Below are 24,544 nucleotides of genomic sequence, written 5' to 3' on the forward strand. Positions count from 1 at the left end.
TTCATAAGTTACGCCAATTATATAGAGAATGCATGAAATTTTTTATTTGAAAAAGTTTTAAAAAAGAAAAAATTACATATATGCACGTGCGCGCGTGTGAGAAAGAGAGACAAATTTTTGTTTCGCACAAATTTTTCAACAAAATATGAAGGCAAACAAACATGGCCAATCATTTTAACTATTATCATATTTCGAATAATAACTAATATACTCTGGATAATCGATATACCCATCTTTGTTATAATCTTGATCTCTAAGGATCATATCAACAAACTCGACCAGAGTTTCAGTATTATCGCTTGCCGGTGCTAAAAAAAAAAAAAAAATTCATTTGGATTTAAGAAACAGAAAAATATCTATTGGGTTGGTGCATAATTTCGGCTTTTCTTCGCGCAATTTTTTTATTATTAAAAATTGAAGTTTTACTTATTTTTTTCGTCAAAATAATCTCTTTCAGTAACAAACATGCGAGCTGAAAATCATCTTCATATTCGCCATATTATGCTCTACCACTTTGAGAAAAGTCTGCAATTAAAAGATTGTTCAAGAGATTCAAAACGGGCGACACAAACCCTGCAGGTGAAGAAGGAAGAGGTCGGCCATTTCGACGATCAGGCACTTCTGGCAGCGGTGCACAGTGACTCAAAGTGAAGAAAAAACGGCAAAAATTATATAACCATTGCATTTTAATATGTATTAAATGAATAGTTATTGTTTTTTTTGTCTAAAAATCAATTACGTGATTTTAAGTTATTTTTACGTGCAACAACCAGCAAAACGTGCGCGTATCTAAAAAACACGCGCGTATGAAATTTTACACGCGCAAGCAGATTTTTTTTTTTTAATTTTTCTTCTCGAATCAAGTAATAGTTTGCATAATACATAATTTATTTTTAAATCTCTTTTTAACTCACTCCAACTTGTAATCAGGCGTGATCACACAGTACACTACCATCCAAATTTAAGTCATAATTATTACCGGGCCCCTCCCCTTTTGCTAAAAACAACGATTGAAAGAATTTTCAAAAAAAAAAAATAATAATAATTCAGTCATCAACAAAGAGTATATAATAGAATGCTCTTAACATTACTATTATAACTATTTTAAATCTTAATTCATAGAAAATTTTAATTTTTTTAAAATTTCTGTCATCAATTGTTATCCTCCTCTTTTGATAAAAACAATGATTAAAAGAATTATCATTAATAAATAAAAAAAATTCAGACATCAACAAAGAGTAGATAATAGTTCTACTTTGAGCATTACTATTATAACTATTTTAAATTTTAATTCATAGAAAAATTTAATTTTTGATGGCAAATTTAACTATAAATAAAAAATTTCACAAAAGAATCACGACTGTTTAAGAAGAGAAAGAACTTCTACTGGAAGCAATTTCCCATTTTCACATCTATGGTTAGTGAATTGGATGCTCGATATAACTGGATCACTCCTTATCATAAGATAGTTAAACTGGTTTTTCATAACATTTATCCTTGAAATTTTGCATGAATGGTTTAATCTTGCATTTCTAATCTCTTTGTTAAGAGCCTCTAGTGATTCTTCTGAATAAACTCCAATGGGAAGTTCTAGTGCATCGGCAATCTGTAAACCATGTTCTAAAAGTTTGTGAACGCTTGGAGGAATAACATACCAATTATATTCAGAAAGAATTTTATCTGTTGTATCATTACAATAATTTTGAAAAGAGCTTGGATCTAAATCATATCCTGAACAAACTGCTTTTAAAATTGTTTTAAGTCTAGAAATGATGCCAACATCTACACCAGTTATCTCAGAGAAAGTAATCGATTCCTCAAAGGCTCTTCTGGCAGTATTACCATCATTAGTGTTTCCAAAACCTTGTTTGGGCATGTCAACAATAAGACTTAGTTCTTCCCTAAACTTCTTTTGGATAAATGCTTTTCTTTCTTTAACTGATTCTTTCTGCTCAGAGGTTTTAGCATAAAATGACCTAATTTTCAATTTATATCCAAGATGAAGAATGTACTCAAAGCATCTTATCCAAAGGTGAAGAGGTGAAAGGCCAAAAGATAAAGCTTCTTTATTGACAGGTTTAGATCTAATCAATTTAACGTCATTCATCTCTGTTGGCTTTGCTGAACATACATTACAGCTTTGAGAAGATGTAGTACTTGTCAGTGCATTAACAACTTTTCCATCAAACATAGTCAAATCCAAATTATACTTTATAATTGCTGTCATCATAGATGACTCAGCCGCTTCTGACTCTAAACTTACTACAAATGGTTCAAGTTTCTGAATCTCAATTCGTAATCGTTCCTCTTCTTCTTTAATTAGCATATCTGTTTCCTTTTTGTACTGCAAACATACTGGTCTGCAGAAATGTGTACTAGATGGTTTTTTGTTGTACCATATCACTGTATCATTAACAGTCAGTTTAAGAGGCACAATAGATGTTTGGAAAACACTCTCTTCATTTTTAATAACTTCATCTAGAGTTGTATCTAAATATTTTTGTTTATACAGACTCTGGCTAGTCGCTCCATCAAAACCGCCTTTGAAATGCATGATTTCATGTTGATTGATATCTTTAACCAATAATTCAGAAAATATTTTGTTGCAACTATTTAGACTCACAGTGCGTGGTTAAAAAGAGATTGAAGGGAGCAAACTGCAGATGTTTCTGAAAAAGTCATATTATCAGGATAGCATTTCTTTTTTTCAATTAAAATTTTATGAAGAGACGGATAGATGTTTGCATTTTGTAATAAGGAGCTATTTCTGATTATCTGGTATTGTTCATCGGACAGATCACATTGAACTTTTAGGCTGAGAGCATCTTCAACTTTCATTTTAACAGGTTCAAGCATAGACATGTTTTTCCTAATTTCATTTGCTTTATCTGGGTCCGAAGCCTTCTTTACTATAAAAATAAAATTGTTTCTACTAATGTTGGATTCAGTTTTTATAGAAGCTAATGCCAATGCTTCATGATTGTTTTCAGCTAAATGGGCAATTTTAGCTCTTTTGCTTCTTTCACCAAGATTTTCGCAAACTTTATTTTTTCTACCTGGACCTTCTTTAAATTTAACTCTTTTAACAAGATCGGGGAAAAACTCCTCCTGTAAATAGAAACTTAATTAAATAGAATGATTGCATAAAAAAAAATTATTAACAAATAACTCTGTTTCTTTACCTGCAGCCAAACACCTTCTTTTAAAATCAATCTGTCATAGTTTCTATTATGCTTATCTAACTTAGCTCCCACTTTTGCTTTAAAAACAGACAACTTATTCTTTAAGTTAGTAAGCTCTGATTTATCGAAGTCATCTTCATGAAGGTTAAAGCAGATTAACTTTATTGAAACCTAGCTCTTTAATTTTTTGAAGAAGATCAATTCTTTTCATGTTTTATATATTATCTATAACATAACACACAAAAGTTATCAATAGTTTAACAATCTTATTGTCATTTACATTATAGCTTAATAGCTACAAGTATTTTGAAAATCCATATATATATACATACATACATATATATATATATATATATATATATATATATATATATATATATATATATATATACTAAAAATAACAGGTAAGGCTGATACTCTTTTTTTAAAAGAGTTTATATTTTAAATAGATAAATAAAATTTACTTGCTTCAATTTACTCCAACCTTTTATCGTATACTCGCTAAATGTAATATTTAGCGAGTAAATGATAAAAGCTCTATTTTAGATTGGAGCAAATTGGAGCAGGTAAATTTTATTCTATCAAATGGTATATTGCTGACAGTACTCAAAAACACTAAAATCAGCGTGGAGTTATGCGGAACATTTTTGTTCTTGTACCACAAATAATGTGTTACAAATAAAAAAAAATTTTTTTACTAATAGATTTCTTCATGCTGAGTAATAGCTCAAACCTAATAATCATTAGAAAAAAATCATTCAAATACTAACACTTTAGCTACTATGTCTCCATAAAATAAATTTCTAAAACTGACTATTTTATCGAACATTTCCGGTTTTTTTTCGTCATAAAAAAAGCATTAATAAAGTGCTTCAAATTAATGCACAAACTTGCAATGGCTTCAAAAAAAGTTTTAAATTGTTATGCATCTGGCCTTACCATCATTAAAAGTTATTTGTATTTAGAAACTAAAGACTTTATTTTTTTTCCTTTTTTGCCACTTTTTAAGGATTTTGAGCCACTGTGCGGTGGAAGAGGACGAATACTTGAAAACACGAATGCTGGCTGAAGATTTTTCGACCACTCAACGATCGTCCGTCGTTTCAAAACACTTAACTGGCAGGATGGGTCCCTCACGAGCTCTCCGACAACAACAAAGCAAAACGTGTACGCATTTTTACCGATTTACTGCAGCAAAACGAACAAACATCATTTTAAAAAAATATTGTAACTGGGGATGAATCGAGGTTCTTGTTCAAAAACGTCAAAAGAAAGGTTTGCGTATCGCAAACTGTTTCAACCAAAGAAATTCAAAAAGAGGCCCACTGTAAGAAAGCTATGTGGTGTGTCTGGTTAGACAGAAGCGGGATCATCCACTAGGAAATCATATCGAACGGCATTTTTTTATTGGTTTAATGACTCAGATGAACGGCAACAATGGCGAATCCCGGACAAAAATGGCAGGCGGCAGTTTAACATGTCGTGTCGCCGGATCGATCGCCAATAAGGAATGGGATCTGCTCCCACATCCGTCTTAGCCATCGACCGGAGCTCCTACAGACTACCACGTCAATCGTTCGTTGAAAAACTGGGAAAGGAACAAAATTTACGACGATTTGGACGACTTAATAGCCGATGCTACAGCGTGGATCGCCTTCAAGAATCGTGACTTCTCCCGTGGAATCAACCAACTCCCAAGCAAATAGGAAGCAGTTCTTGAAGTGGGTAGTGACTATCCCCCGGTATAATCATTTAAATGTTTTTGTAAAATATTTTTATCGTGAATAAAATTTGTTGAAAAAAAGCCGCAATAATTATGCACCAACCCAATATATAATTTAAGAAATATTATTTAATAATTAATAGCTTTTGCAATATTTACCCCACAAAAATAGGATAAAAGTTTGGTTGTTAGAAACTAAATCTAGTAAAATCTAATCGAAAAAAAATAATTAGGGGATGAGGAGAGTGATTTTGGGTGCAAGATATTTAGGGAAAAGAAGAGTGTCATTCTGGGTCCATGATATTTAGGGGATGATAATTCTGGCAAAATAAAAATTACCTTTCTAAATTATATGACATATCAAATAATTTAGAAAGGTAAATTTTAAAAGTTAATGTTAATATTAACTACATAAATTTCTTGAGCTGAGTAGTTGGAGTTGAGTAGTTAAGTTGAGTAATTGAGTTGAGTAATTGAGTTGAGTTGAGTAATTGATTTGAGTAATGGAGTTGAGTAGTTAATTTGGGTAGTTGAGTTGGGTAATTGAGCTAGGTAGTAAAGATGAGAGAAGTATTAAGACTATGTAATACTGCTTCAAAGCTTTTAACAATAATCTTACTTTCACTTTTATGTTCTTCTTCGTGATCATCATGAAAGTGTGTCATAGATTTCAAAAGCTCTAATCCATCCAACTTTCTGTTTTTATCATAATCATGCATGATAAAATATTGTGTCTGAGCATCATATTCCTAAACATAAATCTCATAAAAATGAAAAAACCTATTGCAAAATTTAAATAATTTAATAATGCAATAAATAACTTTTTACATATTGATTTATGAATATACTTGTATACTAAATGACAGCTATAATTTGTAACACTTTTAATTATTTATTTAAACCTTTTCAATCTTCTCATTTTTTTTCTATTTTTTAGTGAGGGGCATCTTTTTAACATTTTTTACTTTAAGCTACAAATAAGAATAGAAATCTTGAAACAAACTCATACCAATTCAGTCTTTTTCCATTTTAATAACACAACTAAAAATGTAAAAATCAGGAAAAAAGAATCTTACTTTTAAATACTTATCTGCTTTATCACCATCAAAACCATATTGCTCCATAAGATGCTCTTTAATATGACTAAAAAAATCAGTAGCATATTGATACACTAATAGTCATAAATTTTTTCTTCAATTTCAATAAAAATAAACATTTAGGATTCATACAGTTTGTTAATGAAAAGATGTAACTTATAATTAAAGATTACTAATAGGCATAATTAATAGAACTAAAAACAGGACACCCAAATTATATATATATATATATATATATATATATATATATATATATATATATATATATATATATATATATATATATATATATATATATGTTGTTTTTACTATGCACAACATATAAGGGTTCCTAGCAAATCAATGATGTAAAATAAATTTTTTCCCCTGATGTTAATATACCCATATAATAAAACAATATTTTAAAGTTTCAGCATTTTGTCTGAATATAAACTGGTTGCTCAACATAAGAGAAGTTTCTGCTATATGGCATTCTTTCAATGGTATACTTCTTTTTCTTTCATTATGAGTCACACTTGTTGCTTATCTATATATCAATACACTACAATAAAATGATTTTTTTAGTTGCTTTTTAAATCTTAACAAGTATTATTTGTACATAGAGGCATATGCAATTTACTTTCAAGTGCTCTGTGTCTTCTATCATCAGCATAAAGTTCTTGGTAAATCAATATTTTCTGGTTTGTGGAGGTTTTCACAAGTGGCTAATTGCTTGCATTCCAACAACTATTGAAAGAAATGACATAATGAATTTGGAAGCATATTTTAACGATGATAGAAACTAAAAAAGAACATTAATTGCAGAACAATAACTAAGCTGAACATTCACAAAGTTTATTTTTACAATGGAAGTTCTTCTATTCAGCTAACAAGTTCATGACAATTATTGTGAAATACAGAAGTTATCAGTATTTTTTCTGGATGATACTCCACCACATGGTGTTGGACTTATGGTCTCCAGCAAATAAAACTCTTAAACTCATAAAGCTCATAAAGTTCACAAACAATCTGCATTGAGAGAGACATGCCTTTTTGGATGTTGTACACAAAAGCCTTTTGGATGTTGTACACAAAAGCACTCTGAAGGTGCTTAATGAGCAAGCTGAACAAATTATTGAAGTTTAACCAGTTTTTCAACATTTCTATCACAACAAGTGAAAAACACAAACAGTATCTACAGCAGCTTGTCTCAACCCACAGAGCCAAGTATCAAGAAACAAGAAATTGCTGCTTGCCAGAGATAATTTTCCAAAGACATTGAATGATTAACAAGCCTTTTAAAAGATTTTGATTACTTTTTATGTTTTTTTTTTGGGGGGTGGGTGTGCTGAATCTAAAATTTGTAATTAAAAAAATCATATCATCCACTATTTGAATACATCATCCACTATTTGATCCACCTTTTTAAAGATTTTGATTACTTTTTATGTTGTTTTTTTTTTGGGGGTGGGTAAGCTGAATCTAAAATTTGTAATTAAAAAAATCATATCATCCACTATTTGAATACATCATCCACTATTTGAATACTTTCAGAATGTACAAAATTAATTTTTTTAGGTTATGCACAGTACTGTAAGCTTTAGTATGTTAAAATATATTAAAACATACATATTAAATCAAATTGATAAAAGGTTGTATGTATGTATGTATGTATGTATGTATGTATGTATGTATGTATGTATGTATGTATGTATGTATGTATGTATGTATGTATGTATGTATGTATGTATGTATGAATATAAACATATATATGTGCACATATACACACATTTATACACACATAAATATATACACTTATATACACATATACATACATACATACATACATACATACATACATACATACATACATACATACATACATACATACATACATACATACATAAATATATACATACTATGTAAAAAAAAGTACATAAATATATTATAAAAGTATTTCAACAACAAGATAAATACAGTTTGTAAAGCACAGTGTTTACCTACCTAAGATCTTTTGCAAATTTTAAAGGATCATCTTTCAAAGAATCATCTGCAAAGGTCTTTATAACAAAAAAAGCCAACCATGATAAGATAATCACTACCAACCTTAACATTTCCATCTTAATGAACTAATAGTGGTGTTTAATGTTACGATATATATATATATATATATATATATATATATATATATATATATATATATATATATATATATATATACACACACACACACACACACACACTATATATGTATGTATGTATGTATGTATGTATGTATGTATGTATGTATGTATGTATGTATGTATGTATGTATGTATGTATGTATGTATGTATGTATGTATGTATGTATGTATGTATGTATGTATGTATGTATGTATCTCAATTGAGGTAATTTAATAAAATAATACCCAGATAGAGTTGGAGCAAATATACTAAAAACTTTTTTTCTGATTAATTAGATGACTTTTATGTCCCTCTTAAAAGCAATTTTGTTAAAGATTAATCCTTCAAAATAAGAAAATTAGGCCGGATTTAGCATATTTGAGAGCAATTGAAATAAAAAATAATTTTTTTGATAATTTTTTTTTCTTGGTCATTTGTTAGCTACATTTTGTCATCATGTTTTTTTCTTTTTTGAGTAAAACTGCTTATGAGAGTAAAATAAAGAAATATATTATGTATGAGGTTAAGTAAATCACTTTCTAAAATCAAGTTTTTACATACCTAAAATTCATTTAGATGGACAGCTGATACAAAAATTATTATTGGTTCTGCTTTTCATCGTCTTTTTCATATATATAGACAGACTGTTGGAAATTCTGAAATGAGGAATATGATTACCAATAGTGAGGTTGAAGTGACAACCAGACCTGATCTCTCTCTGATCTTCTAACCTTATTATTGAGAACATTACATAACAAAACTTATCAGCCACAAGAGTGAGGGTTGGTGTCTTTGTTTTCTCAATTACACTGATTACACCTCTTTGATCTCTGTTTTTATGTTTGAAAAATTCTGGCTTCTGAATAGAAAACATCTGCAATGGCTGCTTTTTTCTACATTGAAGCATTTTTATTTCAAAAAGCCAAGAAAACAATAGTTGAATCTAGACACCATGCACAAACTTAAATTACTGGGACAAAAGTTGAAGTTTGAAGTAATATAAATCTAGCCTAAAAACCTAACATCAATTTCAAAGTTTTCTTTCATTTAAAATTGTCAGAAAGGGATAAAAACTACATGGCTAGTTTAGGGTCTTCAAACATTTGTTTAAACTTTAAGAATAATAGATTGTTGGCTCATTTGAAATGAGGTCACATTTTTATAGTCCATAATCTTGAAGAATTGTACCTATCACTTTTTATAACATTGGGAAAATATCACTCACTGTAGCTACAACATTTCCATCAGAAAAACTCTTAGGTCTTGTGAAGTAAATTTAAAATAATTTGACCTTTTATGATGCCAATCCCCTGGTTCAAAATCTGAATTGGGATCAGCACTAATGTCAGTGGAACTAAATTCTAGTTTTGAGGTGGCATCAATTTCCACTTTTTCATCTGGTAGTCTTGTACATTTCTTCAAACCTTCAGAAACCTAAAAGTCATTTGTTTTTATACATAGAATGTGTATCTTGAATCTTTATAGAAGGGCATGAAGAATTGCAGACTTTTTACAATTATATGGAATCATACTCTTTTGTAGGTAATGTGTCAAAGAATATCTATTTCAGTAGGGAGTTAAAGACTTTAACAAAAAACTAAAATTCTAAATTCATAACAATTTGTTTATTTTAAATGAAATATTTATCTGTAACTGCTAGTTTAGCTTCATTTACTAAAATATAAAAAAAAATTTTTTTCCTTGATCTGAGGACATTCCCCTTCCTTTTATCTTTCAGAATTTCTATTTTTACTATACATTCACAATCCATATAAATTTAAAAAACTACAATTAGTTACACATTCTTACACAATTTCAATAAACTCTAAAAAAACAAATAACAAACAAGTAACTACAAAAAAAATTTATTTAAAAATAAAATAACATAAGCATTTTGACATAAATATATTTAAAAATTCTATGAGACAAAAAATAAAGTTTACAGAACAATGGTATTTCAGAAACTGGTAAGAATCATGTGTACTTTATATGTACTCTTAAACTTTTTCTCAAGTACAATGGAAAGTAAAACAAAAAATTATCCATAATATTAGTACATAATATTAAAACATTAACTTATTATCATATGGTATTTTAAATGAATTTCTGTATGTATGTATGTATGTATGTATGTATGTATGTATGTATGTATGTATGTATGTATGTATGTATGTATGTATGTATGTATGCATGTATGTATGTATAATTCAAGCCAAAATAAATAGAAAGTTATAATAAATGTGTATAATAAATAGAAAGTTATAATGAATGTGAATAACATATAAAAGCATTTCTTTCTTTCTTTCTTTCTTTCTTAATATATATATATATATATATATATATATATATATATATATATATATATATATATATATATATATATATATATATATATATATATATATATATATATATATATATATTCTCTTGACGATTGCATGAAATCCAGTAATATTTGGATTTAATAGTTATACTTATTAGTTCAAAACTTATATATTATTTATGCATATTCAACTTGTTGTAGTAATGCTCTGCATTTTAATACAGCCCAACGTATACATTCTCTTGTTATACAACAATGTGTGATTCTTACACAGTTAACATATACATTTAGAAAACCAGATTCACTTAAAATTATTTTCACTTACATACGGGTATGTTTCAAAGAGCGTATAAAATCCGCATTAAGTTTCTAAATCCATTGAAATCGAGCTGGATCTAGTTATTTATTGTTCGTTTGCCTTTATTTTTTGTTTCCAACTAATTTTAGAGCTGCAGCTGTGTCAATGTAAAAATAAAATGCAACAGTTTTCATCTTCATAAACGACCAATCTAGCGCAGTTAGTTTTTTTATCAAACTCCTCAAGTTCTGTTTTGTAAGCGGGTCATAATGGAGTATGGGTGCTAGTAAAATATTAAAATCAATTTTTTGCGAAAATTTCGTTAAAAGTTTCGCAACAGTTCTAATATATCGCCTTATTACAAAAAAACTCAGGAACCTGTGCAAAAACGTTTTTCGTGATAGACTACATCGAAATCCCCATATAAGCATTGCCTGCTGTTGAATTCTAACTATCACAATTGAAGACAATGTGGTTACAATTTGGCATCTTAATATAATCTTAATATAATTAGCACAGAAACGTTTAATGTTTAATGCTCAACGTCGTTTCGTCATTAGTTACTAGGCTTTGAAAAAGCGCGTTCTCTCAATGCACGCGGCCATTGGAGAAAGATCTCTTAAGCGAGTTGAAACTTTTTGGCGCTACTCGACTTTCTCCCCCCCCCCCCCCTAATTTTATGATTGATTCTGATAGAGAATTTTATGCCGATTAAGAATCGTATAAAAACATGGGTCTCAAAATCAATGGAAAGTGCTCTAATTCGAAGTCAAAGTTGTAAAAAATCCCACTAAAAACCCTAATATTCGCCATTTTGAGAATATTAAGTTAATGATCTTTTAGCTGACAAAAGCAAATTATTAATAGCATGGTTTTTACGTTAAAAAATTCGTTAAAGTATGTTTATCTTGCACAATTTTTTGTGGCAATGAAAATAACCGTTTTTTGATTTATTAGAGAATAAACTATATTGCAAGTAATGTACTTTTGTAATAAAATTTAAAAAAGAATTTAACAGTTTTGTTTCCTAAAAGAAGAACTTTTGAAACTCAGTTCATTGTTGTTCTATCACATGTAAAATTTAGAAAACGTAACCTTCAAACCGTTTTTTTTAATAAAAAAAACCAGCGTACAATACAATAATAATTATTCATCAATTTTTCTACATTATCACATTCTACGTTCAACCTTTATTTGAAATCTTCTATTAATTTCATTTCGTTATAACACTTTCGTTACAATACTTTAAAAAAAATAATTATAAGGCTTATGGAAACCAGGTCTGTTTATTGCGCAATAAAACGGTAATTAATTTTCGTTAAAAATGAAAGCGTTTTGAAAAAAAAAAGGCGAATATTAGGGTTTTTAGTGGGATTTTTTACAACTTTGACTTCGAATTAGAGCACTTTCCATTGATTTTGAGACCCATGTTTTTATACGATTCTTAATCAGCATAAAATTCTCTATCAGAATCAATCATAAAATTAGGGGGGGGGGAGAAAGTCGAGTAGCGCCAACTTTTTTCCTTTTGGAATTTAATTATTAGTTTAGATATATTACATAAAGAATCATATCAAGAGAAATGATAATCGTTAAGATCATATTATAATTGAAGTAAGTATATAAAATAGTTATAAATACATTTTCATTAGCTAAAGTAGAAAGGATTTAAATTTTTATCAGAAAAAGTAGAAAGGATTTTAATCTTTTAAATCGTTTGTATTTTGTTTGTTTTAGCTTTTCTTTCAGCATTTTTATTTTTGTTATTTTAATTTTTAGAAAGAAAATAGGGGTATGGATGTTATTTAAAGTTACACTAATGCTACTTCCATAAAACAGTTATTACTACTTTGAAATTTCTGTGATGCTTTTAATTATTTTTGTTCTTTTTTAGAAAATTTAGAAAAATGAATTAAAATTTTGTGCCAACACTGACATGGCATGTCACATGTTATTGTATGTAAAGGTTAAATTTTGTTATGAGGATTACAGTTCTTATGAAAAAAAAAAAGAAGGTAAAGAGTATTGTTTGTAAATATATATTTTGTTTACTTTGAATCTTTTTAAATTTTATGGCGTTATTTTTAAAAGTTTTGTTTGCAAACATTTATTGTTTGCATATATGCTTTTTTGATATGTATGTATATGTTGAAATAAGTGCCTTTTAGTTGTTTTATCAATGTGTTTTTACAACAATGTAAAGTGTTTTTTTATTGTTTGTGTATGTATTAATATGTGTTATATAATTGTTTTAAAATTGTGTTGAAATATGTATATAATGTATATATTTAACCTTATATACACATTTAAACACATTTATTGTGTTTATAGTTGGTACATGTTTATATTATGTTGTTTCTGTGTTTTCAAAGTGCTGTGACTTGGTAAACATCTACCTTAAAATCAATTATTGTATTTTAGAGGAGCAGAACAAATGGCTTAAGATTGTGTAGCTCAATGTGATACGCACCTAATGGCATGGTTTAAGTTAAATGCTGAAAATGAAAGAGCACATTGCTATTCTTATGTAGACATTCCTTATCACTTTATATTTGATGATAAACATTGTAAATGGAAGGTTAGACAAAGGGGTGGTAATAAGGTGATAGTAAGAATGTATAAAGTTAATCCAACTGGAGAATTGTTTTTTCTAAGACTGTTAATTTTGCAAGCAAAAGGAGCAACATCTTGGGAGGATGTGCGTACTGTTAATGGTATTGTCCTTGAAACGTTTCGTGAAGCATGGGTTTTGAAAGAATTGTTGTAAGATGACACTGAATGGCAGAATAATCTTTCTGAGGCGGTTTTAACAAGTACGCCAAAGCAAATTAGACAGTTGTTTTCAATTATTTTGACTTTTTGTGAATCTGACAATCCTTTACATCTCTGGAATACATGCAAAGCTTTTATGATGGAAGATTTCATTCACCGCTCAATCCCACTTCTAATAGCTGAACAAGCTACTCTTCATCAAATTGAAAAGATTATTAATCAAAGTGGTAAAATGCAGACTGATTACAATCTGCCTGTTATTGATGAGTTTATTGGCTTAAATCTAGAAAATTTTGATGAAAATGTTCAACAACTGAAATAGTAGAATTGTGTATAAACACAACCAGCTGAAATAGTAGAATTGTGTGTAAAATGTTCTTTGCATTGGCAATGGGTGCAGAAGTTTGCATTAACTGAAAATATGAGAGTGCAAGATGGGGAAGGTGAATTTTCCCAATGGCTACTAAAACTTGGGAATGGAACAATACCTGTCAAAGAGGAGGATCCTTTTAAAGGATGCATTAAAATACCAAATCAGTGCATTATTAGAGAAAATGAATCAGTTGTTGAAAAGATATTTGGAGATGCTGATCAAAATGATTATTCTAAACACGTGATTTTAACACCAACTAATGTTGATTCATTATCAATCAATGAAGAAGTGCTTGAATGTCTGCCGGGTGTGGTCAAAATATATTTAAGTGCTGATCAAATTGATACTGATGACCTTAATGAAAGAAATAATTTTCCTGTTGAGTTTTTGAACAGCTTAACTCCTTCAGGTATTCTACCTCATTGTTAAAAATTGAAATTTGGTTGTGCAATTATGCTACTTAGAAATTTAAATCTCAAAGCTGGGTTATGCTATGGCACTCAAATGAATGTTTGTGCTCTTCAAAATAATTATATTGATGCCGAGGTTTTGACAGGTGTCTCTGGTGGTAAATGGGTTTTTGTTCCTCGAATTCAGTTGGCTCCATCAGATTCTAATTTACCTTTAGTTCTGAAATGTCGTCAGTTTCCTGTCAGATTGGCTTATTCAATGACAATTTTCAAAAGTCAAGGTCAAACATTTGATAGAGTTGGGGTATATCTCAAAAAACCGTGTTTCTCTCATGGTCAACTATATTTTGCATGTTCAAGAACTAGGGCATTTAATAGTTTGTTTTTCAAAATTGATAAACATCTCATTCAAGGTATGGTAGGTGAAAAGTGTTACACAAATAATGTTATATTTTTTTTATTACTTTAATATTTTTTTCATAGTTTTTGATAAATATACCTGTCATTTAATATGTTTATATGTGTTATATGAAACCATATTTGTTTATAGCTGTATATATGTTTAAATTATGTTGTTTCCATGTTTTCAAAGTGGTGTGAGTTGGCATTATATTGAGCAAGATTGATAACCTTGCCAGCCAAGCGGTGTACTTATAGCAGAGGTGTGACTTGGCAGCATTTAGTGTCAGGCGGTTTTACTGCTTTAGAGCTAGGTTGTGTTGTCTAGCTTTTTTTAGTTATTCTGGAAACACAATGTCTGTTAATGTTTAGTGTAATGTGTATGGGAGAGTATGCAACCTTGATCTTTAAATCTAGGGTGTTTTAATGTCCTAAATTTGAAGTAATTGAATAACTAATATTGAATATAAAAACAAATATACTTTTATGTAGTTATATGTTTAGTAAAAAGATAAATATATAGTTAACATTAAATTGGTTTTCTAATTTTGCCTTTTCCAAAAACCAAAAGCTAAAAAGTTCATTACTCTCAACTGATAGAACCTAATTTGGCCCCATGACAAAAAGTCTGCGCCCCTTGGACATACCAAAAATTTCAAGAAAATGACAGTGATTGCTTGCCAGTTGACAAATATCTTAATTCTATCTGCATCTAGCATTTGTGTTGGGTCAGAATGATATTTTTGCATTCGGGCTTTATTAAGGCTTGAGGTCTTTGGCTAGGGTTGAGGTCAGGCCTAACTCTAGCCTATTGAGGCTTAGCCACATATAAAATCATTGAACATGTTTTAGTACCAAAGTAAGTGTTTTTCAGCCTACAGTATCTACAGCAGCAAACCGAAAAAAAAAATTCAAAAAATTAATTTTTCCTAGGAAGTATTCTTCATTTCAGGAATTAGGCTAGGTTTTCTCAGCCCAACTCTGTATTCAACAGAAAGCCCAACACAGCAGTTATCAAGATTTTTGCCAGTCTATAATATCAGCAAAAATTTTGTATACATAAAAGCTAATTTTCTATAGTAAAAGCTTTCCGTTACTATGACTGCACTGTCTAAATTAGTAAAATCTTTCAAACTTGAAAATGGTAAAAATTGAAATGAAGTTAGGGTACCCACAGAAATAGTAGTTTAAATATGGCTAACTTGTGTCAAGTATGTAGTCAACAGAAATAATTCCTATAAATTTAATTCTTTCATTTATTTTTCCAGTTCAATCCTAGGGACTTCTCAGAAGATACATCTGAAAAGGTTTTTCGTCAAAGACATCGAATTCCCGTTGAAGCAGTTGATTTTCTAGAGGAAAGGCTATCTTCACAACTGCAGCACAGGACAAAGCGAAATCAACCCTTATCACCACGCCAGCAGGTACTTTTAATACAGCCAATTGCAACTTGGGCCCCAACATAACTAGAGGTAGGTTGAGCCTGTATAAATCCAAACCTGAGCCAAGCCTGGCAAAATTTAGGCTGTCAAGCCTAGAAAATAATGTTTGAAAAATATGTTGCCAGCCTATTTTGAACCTAAAAACCTAACCCTACTTTCATGACATAATCTATGGGCCTCTCACCACCAAAATCTTTCAACCATTTAATAAAAAGCCTACATTTACTGGGTATTTCAGAAAGAATTAGATGAAATAATTTATGGATCTTGCCGACAATTTTAAGACACCTTGGTAACAATTTTCAAGCATGATTTCTACTATAAGAAACTGTTATATTTTTCTAGATATTTAGCACAAAAGTTTAAATTTTCTAAGAAAAATACTGTTTAAAAATTAAAAAACATTATGGCAATCTTATTTTCAAAAAGTCCAAAATTTATTAGCTCGCTACTCCAATTGCTTTTAATGATCTAGTTCTTTTTCTTTTGGAAAGAGAAGCCATGAGCTCAATTTAAAGGTTTTAATTTTACCAACTTTAGATTGAGATTATGGTTGTTGTCCAAACATCAATAACCCTATTCTATATATTGGGTAATGGAAGATACAATTTTTACAAACTTCACCGTTACTAAATATATTTTGAAACCTTTTTAATAAGCAACTAAATCTAATTAAAATTATCTAATAACTAAAATAATTTTAAAAAGCTTTGTTTGTACACTAGCTACACTTTAGGCTGACTATATTCAGGGTTAGCATTTAAATAAGCTTAACCTAATGTAAGCTGACTTAGCTCTTAATGAAACTTAAGTAGTATTACATTTTGAGGCTATTAAGCCTGAAAGAGTTTGTTTTCTGGATTTTATTTGGTAAATTTTAGAAAGGATCAAACGCCAGCCTTCACTCAGACACATAGATCTGAAAATAGACCAGGCTCTGCGATTAGGCGGACCACTGAGTTCGGTTCATTTTTGGCCGACCCCAGACACACCTCTATCTTAAACTAAAAAAATTAAAATTAAAATAAACATCAATCACTAGAAATCAATAATAGTTTGCAAATAGATTTTGGTAAATTTCATGCAAAGTTTTTTGGAAAAATGAAATAAAAAAATCTAAAAATTTATAAATTATCTTTTTTCAGATTTTGCTCTTTTGCCAGTTTCTCGGTACAAACGCTTTTTACCATTTGTTACGTGATGCTCAGGGACCCAGTACTGAAACAATTTTTAGAGTTGTTCACCGTGTGGCCAATGCTGTGATTACACTGAAGCAAGAAGTAATTCGCTGGCCGGATGATTGCTCAAAACTGGCAGCAGAGTTCTATTCCATTGGAGGATTTCCTGCAACTGCAGGCTGCCTAGATGGCACACATGTACGTGTAGGTCCTCCTTTTCAAGACGAGCTCCAGTTTGTGAACAGGCACCATGACCATTCCATCAATGTGTTAGCAGTTGCAGGACCTGATCTGAGTTTTTACTACCTCAATGTCAATCACACTGGCAGATGTCACGACAGCAGAGTTTTACAAGAAAGCTCTCTCTGGGAAAGTTTTGAAAATCAAAGTAACCGGCCATTCCCTGGAGCTGTTCTCATTGGCGATGCTGCCTACCCGCTCCGTCAATGGCTAATCACTCCATTTCCTGGTGCACCAGAGGGGGCTAAAAAGCGTTTCAATGAGGCTCATTCAAGCACCAGAAATGTTGTTGAAAGAAGTTTCGGAGTTTGGAAAAAACGCTTTTACTCTCTATCAACTGGAATTCGGTTGAGAGACATGCCAGAAGTGTCAAAATTCATTGTTTGTGCCGGAATTTTGCACAACCTTGCAATAAAGTTTGGCGATTCTGGAGAAGAGCTTGAAGAAGGACCTCAACTACCAGTACTTTTTGGTCAACAAAGAATAGTTCCCAACGAACCCGATCCTGAAGATGGGGATCAAAATCGAGACAGGCGAAGGCAGCAACTTCTTACAAGTTTTTGAATATAAACACCATTTTTGCGAGTAAAAATTCCTTTTCTGATTTCTGATTATTTGAAATTTTGTTTTTGAATATTTAGGTCAAAAAATTTTAAACATAGGCAATCTTGGCTCGTAAGGTTAGGGTCAGCCTTTCATGTAGTAAAAAGCTTAGGCCTTCAGCCCTTAACATCACTGATCATTATGATTAATTCAAAAGCAAATATGTGAAAACATTTTTCAGCTTAGTACTCTAATTTCAACCAATTCTCTTTGAAATACCCGAGATAATGAGCAAAATATTATTACTTATTTCTAGTTACAAAAACTGTAAATTTGATTTACAAGTGAAAAGAGTTTTATTAAATTGATCCACATGCTCAGCACTTTCATTATTTTAACCCCACTTAGAATGAGGCCCAGAAAACCTTGATCATATATTCGAACATTACTCATTATATACTGTAAAATTTCTAAAGCTTATTTCGTAACAAATATGTAAGCATTTATTTGAGTTCAAATAAAATTTGTATTCATCTTTACCGAGACTTTTCTTATATAAAAATTAATTCTAAATAGCAAACTGTGGAATTGGGCCCCATAACTCGTCCTCAATTGACTATTAGGTTTAGCCAAACTGAATCCAATCCATTTCCAAGAGTAGCTCCAATAGACACTAGTTCCTCTCCAACTTGATAATAAAAACACAGATCAAATTTTGTTAAAATATCACTAACAACTGCCGGTTTTTGCTTTCTTTTGTGCTATAACCTGTTCAGTTGTAGTGATAGGTCAAATTTATTGAGCCTTATTAGGAAACACAAAGCATCTGCATTAAGAAAAATTAAAAAACTTTTGAAAAAAACATTTTAAGTGTCAGTTTTAATTTTTTAGAAACATTTGTTTCAAATAAAACTATTCAAAAAAGTAAAGAAATTCTATCAGTTTTTTGTATCTGAAATCAGATTTTTAAAATAATACCAGAGAATAATGACCTTTATTATACTAACTATGGCAGTAAAAGTTAGCTGTTTCAGTGAAAACAGATAATAAAAAAGATTCAAAAGCTTTGTAATGTCATAGTTTGGAATATTTTTTGCATGAAGTTCTGAAGTTTCTTGAAGTTTCATCAATCGAATGCAGACCCTTAATGGATACGAGCTAGTCATGAAGAGGAATAAGAAATTCCTGAAAAAGAAAATAAATTCTTTTTTATAACATTTATTCCTAAGGTGAAAATATTAATACTGGGTCCAAAAACTAACAGCAATGTGGTGATTATGTTTACTAATCTTTATGAGGAAAAGTTCCCTTTGCCAAAAGTGGTTAGAAAAACCACTTTAAAGGAAGAAATTGGTGTATCTTTTATATTGTTATTGGCGTTTAGCAGCAAATAACAAAACTAAATCTAACTCTGCAAATACTTCACTCTCAGTTGAGGTAGCTAATCTCTAAAGATTTACAGTTTCCAGCCCTTTCTATAGGGCCAGGGTAGTGGCAAGGTGTCAAACTTATGTGGGCCATAGTTCTTAGGAACTCTGTATATTGTCCCACAACTATAGAAAAGGTAGTTATTGGCTCTAAGCTTTACTGTAGCTTAGACCTGCTTTGTCTTTCTTTAGAGATTAGCTACCTCGACTGAGAGTGAAGTATATGCAGAGTTAGATTTAGTTTTGTTATTTGCTGTTAAACGCCAATAACATATATTTTTAACAAATCCGGGAAAAGTACTGTTTTGAAAATTTCAAATTTTAACAGTTTTTGGGAAATATTTTGATACAACAACAAAATTACCGAGAAAATCACCCTTATGACAAAATTTCCCCACAACATAATCACCAACAGAGTAAAAAATGACAAGATCATCCCCATCCTAACAGTTTAAATAAGATTTGGTTCTTGAAATTTTACCTAACCCAAGCTCAAGCCCCCTAATTCCAAGAAGATTGTCGAAATCTGTACTTTATTTTTTATATAGTGTATTGTATCTACCTGCTGGTCCATATCAGTATTCCTGAGAACTGGATTTGTGCCAATGGCCATACCAGCCCTACGGAAGAAATCTGCTTGAGCCTCAGCCAACTCTGCCTTTCTTTTAGTTTCTAGTATTTGATCCTCCATCAGTTTTATGTGAATATCTTGCTCGTACAAATCCTTTTCAAGTTTCTGAACCTTTAGGTTTTTGTACAAGTCATCTGTCCACAAGGCGTTAACTGTTGTCGAAGCTTGTTTTCTGCGAAATTTATCTAAAAAGCAAAGAAATTTAGTACTTAATGGCTAAATGTATAACAATAAATGGGGCAAATTCTACAATCTATGACTAAATTAACACAAATTTGGAAAAAATAAATCTTTGTGAAATTATTATTTGCATTGAGATTTAGTAATCAATTGAGATGGGACAAGTATTGAATTGAGTAAAGTCGATTCAAGCATCATATTTTAAATACTTGACTCGACTTGATTCTTTTCTTCAATTCATTTCATACATATTCATTTTATACAAAATTTAAGTTTATTTCAGCTCAGTTTTATTCCATTTTTATTTTTTAAGTTGAACAGAAATAATAATGTCCTTTAAATTAATCATCATATTGTTTATTATAAACATTAGTTATTATTTTCATCAATATTTTTAAGTATTGAATCAAATTGAAATATAACTGAGAGACAGACAAAAAATTGGTTGCTTTTCTGTCCGAATTTCTTTTTTTTTTTTCTTTGTGACCAAAAAAATTTATTTGTATTTCACCAGAAACCTTATTTATATTTTAAAAATTGAGAGACTCCTACTTATTTCCTACCCACCCACAGGCAAAGGTATCACACACACAGTGTCTTTCTCTACTTAAAGAAGGTTATAAATCTCAACATTTGTACAGCAAGGACTAAAATATCATAATATGTATATAGTAGATAAAAAATTTACATTTATAAAAGTGAATAGATTCATACTCGTACCCGAATCAAGCCCTGAAATGTTATACTCGATGCATCTCTAGTAATCAATTACTAACCTCTAGCTTCAGATGGAAGCAAAGAGTTTGGTGGCCCCATAGTTGATGTTGTTGTTGCTGAAGCTGTAGAATGATTTTCTGCAAGTGCCTGTGCCTGTTCCTGGCCTGACAACAGAGTGCTCGATCATAACATCCATTTCTGAAAAAAAGTTAATGATACATTTGATCGGAAATAATTGCTAAATTTCTTCCCAAAGTTCAGTTAACAATTTCTAAAATAACAACTTTTCTGTATCATTCAACCATCTAATCTAGCGAAAAATTATTAACAATTTTTTTTATTGGAAATTGATCAACAAAGTAGCAAAAATTGGCAAATTTTTATAAAAATTTCAAGATGTAGCAATTTTTGCATCTTGGCCACATTTGTGGATAAAATTAAATTCTGTTATGCTAAAATTTTAGTGAAAGTTTTGAGTTCTTTTAATGTCTTTGCAGTGAAGAATTATCCATTTTTCAGTTTTTTTGTGTTAACCTAAGGCTTTTCTAAGCTTACTTTTACTAATTAATTACTTTTTTTACTGTGACAAGAAATCATTGTTATAGCCAATACCTGAATGATCATCCATAGATTCAATGTCTGTGGTATTTTCTGAAGATGCATTCCCAGGTAGAATGGGTAGTTCATCTGTCTGACCAAGGCCTACAAGGTAGAGGCTGTCCCTCCCAATGATGTCTAGAACAACATTGTCGATAGCAGTAAGCTTGACTCCCTTTGCACCACTTTTTTTGGACTTAGAAATCCGTCTGAGAGTAGCCCTTCTAGAGTTGTCCCAGATATCCTGAAATTAGAAATGTTACAATCAAAAAGGGCAAATTAGGAAACTGATCCTCAACAAAATGAAGGTAGTCAAGCTAGTTAGCAGAGGTGAAAATACAAGGTGAAAATACAAACACATGCTTTAAATGTTTTTACAATTGTAAAATTTTTTGATATTGATATTAGAATAAAAACACATTACAAAAGGTTAATGCCCTCTGTTTGAAATATTGATAGCTATTTTTTCCTAATAGTTAAAAACTCTCATTTAATCATAAAAAGCACAATTTTTTTTAAATCTAGATAAAGAAAACAAAAGGTGGTCAATACTAGGATTGAATTTAGTTTGAACATCATAGTAGTTATCAATTAACTTTAAGAATAACATTGTTTTAAACTATGTAAATAATATATTAAGAAAAGGTGGGTTGAGCCTAGCAAAAGTTGAGCTTCAGGGAGCCCAAGCCTGGCAAGGCACAGTTGAGAGGCTAAGGTTAAAGTTTTAAAAGCCTATATCAATCTTAAAAATAGGCTCACCTAGCATTAGCTCTGAAATGCTCAATACTTTTCCAAGTCTAGCATGTCTTTAAATCAGGCTCAAACCTTGAGCTTGAGCTTAGGCTCGGACCCACCTCTAATATTTAGTCACTTCTTCTACTTACATGGCGGAGATGATAAAGATCTTTGAGTGGGAGACCGTTAGCCTTGAGGTTGGTGAAAATCTCTTCCCATTTTTTTGTTTTTCGCCCATTTGAAATGCCTTCTTGTCTAAATGATCCAAACAAAATTTTCTTGGATTCAAAAATCAGTCGAAGAGCTTGAATCCTTTGCAAATCTGTCAAATTGATACGGGTCTGGGTATCATTAGCAGTTTCTAGTCCATCTGCAATCTCTGGGTTGGTTGCGGACATGACTGCTACCTTTAAGGACCAATATTATACCGTGTGTCTAATAGATTTGGATACATCAAAGTTAGCATACCTTAGATATCTATGGTACATCTATGCTAGAAAATGTAGTCAAAAAGTTGCTAGAGGTGAATTTAAATTTTTACCTAAATAAGAAATTTTAGCTTTGTATCCATATCTATTGGATACACGGTAGATATAGTTAAACTATTTTAATTGAAGACCAAATATCAGAGAATATCAAATCATTTTGATCATTTCACAGGGTGGGTCATTTCTAGTGTATCATATTAATGAAAATATATTGAAAGTAAAATTACATTTTATATAATTTTTTTCAAGCTTCTTAGAGGTGGGTTTGAGAGCCAAGGCTTAGGCCTATTGAGGCCTGTTTCTTAAGCTTGTCTGATAAGATTATAGGTTTGGAAAGGGTCAGGCTTTTTGGTAATGCTTGCAGAGCCTAATTAGAGGGACAATTCATAAAATACTGATGCGTTTTTTGGTCATTCCTTAGGCCTGAAGGCTCAAAAAAATGATCAACAGGCTAAAATTGTCAAGTTCAAGCTTGGCTTGAGGCTCAGGTTCAACTTTTGGAGGGTCAACCCGAATCAAGAACTTATTAGAAAGTCACATACATATTGGAAAAGTCTATATTCAACCAAAACATTATGAATTAAAAAAATATAAGTTTAAGATTTAGTTGGTATAAAAGATGAAGTGTTAAACATTTATCTATGATGTTAGATAATTAAATAAAATTTTTAAAAATTATTACCTTTTCAATTTCAAAATTATTACCTTTGCAAGACCAAAAACCTTGTTGTTTTGTCCGCCAATTTGAATCACAAACATCTAAAATATTCAAACTCAGAGTTGAAATCTCATGACACACTTGAAACAAATGACGAAAAGATTACGATACGATGCAATACGCTGAAAATTATTTATAACATTGAAAAACTTTGTCACGCTAAAATAGTCGTAGCGTAACATTTCCATCGTAATTACGACATTTCTAGCGTTAGGCTAGAAAAAGTTTTATAACATTGACTACTGATTACCTTTTATTGTAAATTTTTGTCAGTTAAAATGATATAAATATATGCAATTAGTTCAATTTTTTTTTAATTTTCTCTATTTTATGCCTAATAATATTTGTTGTACGGGATCTTTTTAAACGGGGGGTGAATATTGTAGGGGATCTTTTTGAACGGGGGGTGAATATTGTAGTTTTGCGCATTTGTCAAATATCGAGTTACTTAAATTTTGTAAGGTGTTTAATTAATTATCTTAATTTTGAGGAAAGAAAAAATGCTTATATATGTTAAATTCTTAAATCATCCTTTCACATTTTATTATTCTGGTAAAAGGTCTTCATCAAAAACTTGATTACTCTTCATAAAAATAGATCTGTTCTCCTGACCACCATTAAGGCAAAAACGGGGAAGGGAGTTCCTTTATTAGTGTCAAAATATTTAAGAGAATTAAATTTCGAGTAACAAAAGGTATTTTTAGTAAATGGTAGCAAATTACCGTTTATTAAAAATTGTTGAAACAAAGAGGCCATATATAAAAATGGTCAGATTAGTGCCATAAATAGTAATGGTCAAATGTTCAGTTAATTTTAATTTATTTAGTTGTGTGCATTTAACGTTTTAAAGACAATTTCCTTTTTTAAAGAAACATGTATCAAGGGGATACCAAAAAATTAATAGTTAATGTATAATTAACGTTCGCTTA

At 30.3% G+C, this 24,544-nt stretch overlaps 4 protein-coding genes across 13 annotated transcripts; 1 reads left to right on the top strand and 3 right to left on the bottom strand.

Moving 5' to 3' along the window:
• Positions 1-114: 114 nt before the first annotated feature.
• On the bottom strand, positions 115-11,189 carry LOC145186543 (lymphotoxin beta receptor inhibitor-like). 2 transcript variants are annotated; one of them, XM_090095414.1, is made up of 4 exons: positions 10,793-11,189; positions 5,982-6,048; positions 5,525-5,654; positions 115-308 (listed from the first exon to the last, which is right to left on the bottom strand). In XM_090095414.1, exons 2-4 carry the CDS (start codon positions 6,027-6,029, stop codon positions 175-177), a joined length of 312 nt encoding a protein of 103 aa, XP_089951540.1. In that variant the 5' UTR covers positions 6,030-6,048; positions 10,793-11,189; the 3' UTR covers positions 115-174. The 2 variants fall into 2 exon arrangements, with proteins under 2 accessions (XP_089951540.1, XP_089951539.1); XM_090095413.1 differs by lacking the exon at positions 10,793-11,189 and adding an exon at positions 7,986-8,155.
• LOC149885037 (uncharacterized) lies at positions 321-3,521 on the bottom strand. The gene is made up of 2 exons (XM_090095404.1): positions 3,183-3,521; positions 321-3,108 (listed from the first exon to the last, which is right to left on the bottom strand). The coding sequence occupies exon 2, from the start codon at positions 2,552-2,554 to the stop codon at positions 1,355-1,357; it is 1,200 nt and encodes a 399-aa protein (XP_089951530.1). The 5' UTR covers positions 2,555-3,108; positions 3,183-3,521; the 3' UTR covers positions 321-1,354.
• Positions 6,312-23,936, bottom strand: LOC149885038 (uncharacterized). Of its 8 annotated transcripts, none has more exons than XR_016454837.1 (6): positions 23,603-23,752; positions 21,690-21,918; positions 21,137-21,275; positions 20,112-20,365; positions 8,706-9,578; positions 6,312-6,728 (listed from the first exon to the last, which is right to left on the bottom strand). XR_016454837.1 is itself a non-coding variant. In XM_090095406.1 (6 exons), the coding sequence occupies exons 4-6, from the start codon at positions 21,174-21,176 to the stop codon at positions 9,375-9,377; spliced, it is 498 nt and encodes a 165-aa protein (XP_089951532.1). In that variant the 5' UTR covers positions 21,177-21,275; positions 21,690-21,918; positions 23,603-23,656; positions 23,866-23,936; the 3' UTR covers positions 8,225-9,374. The 8 variants fall into 8 exon arrangements, 7 of the variants coding, with proteins under 7 accessions (XP_089951532.1, XP_089951534.1, XP_089951531.1 ...); XM_090095406.1 differs by lacking the exon at positions 6,312-6,728 and adding an exon at positions 23,866-23,936 and having other exon boundaries at positions 8,225-9,578; positions 23,603-23,656; XM_090095408.1 differs by lacking the exon at positions 6,312-6,728 and adding an exon at positions 22,559-22,664 and having other exon boundaries at positions 8,225-9,578; positions 23,603-23,748.
• Positions 12,083-18,183, top strand: LOC149885039 (uncharacterized). Of its 2 annotated transcripts, none has more exons than XM_090095415.1 (3): positions 12,083-12,379; positions 12,660-12,780; positions 13,187-18,183. In XM_090095415.1, the coding sequence occupies exon 3, from the start codon at positions 14,364-14,366 to the stop codon at positions 14,787-14,789; it is 426 nt and encodes a 141-aa protein (XP_089951541.1). In that variant the 5' UTR covers positions 12,083-12,379; positions 12,660-12,780; positions 13,187-14,363; the 3' UTR covers positions 14,790-18,183. The 2 variants fall into 2 exon arrangements, with proteins under 2 accessions (XP_089951541.1, XP_089951542.1); XM_090095416.1 differs by having other exon boundaries at positions 12,306-12,379; positions 13,187-15,250.
• Positions 23,937-24,544: the final 608 nt, after the last annotated feature.

The sequence above is a fragment of the Hydra viridissima genome, unplaced genomic scaffold (assembly GCF_058129835.1).
Source record: "Hydra viridissima isolate aposymbiotic clone 2 unplaced genomic scaffold, HvirCarnegie_v1 scaffold_8, whole genome shotgun sequence".
Classification (NCBI taxonomy): domain Eukaryota; kingdom Metazoa; phylum Cnidaria; class Hydrozoa; order Anthoathecata; family Hydridae; genus Hydra; species Hydra viridissima.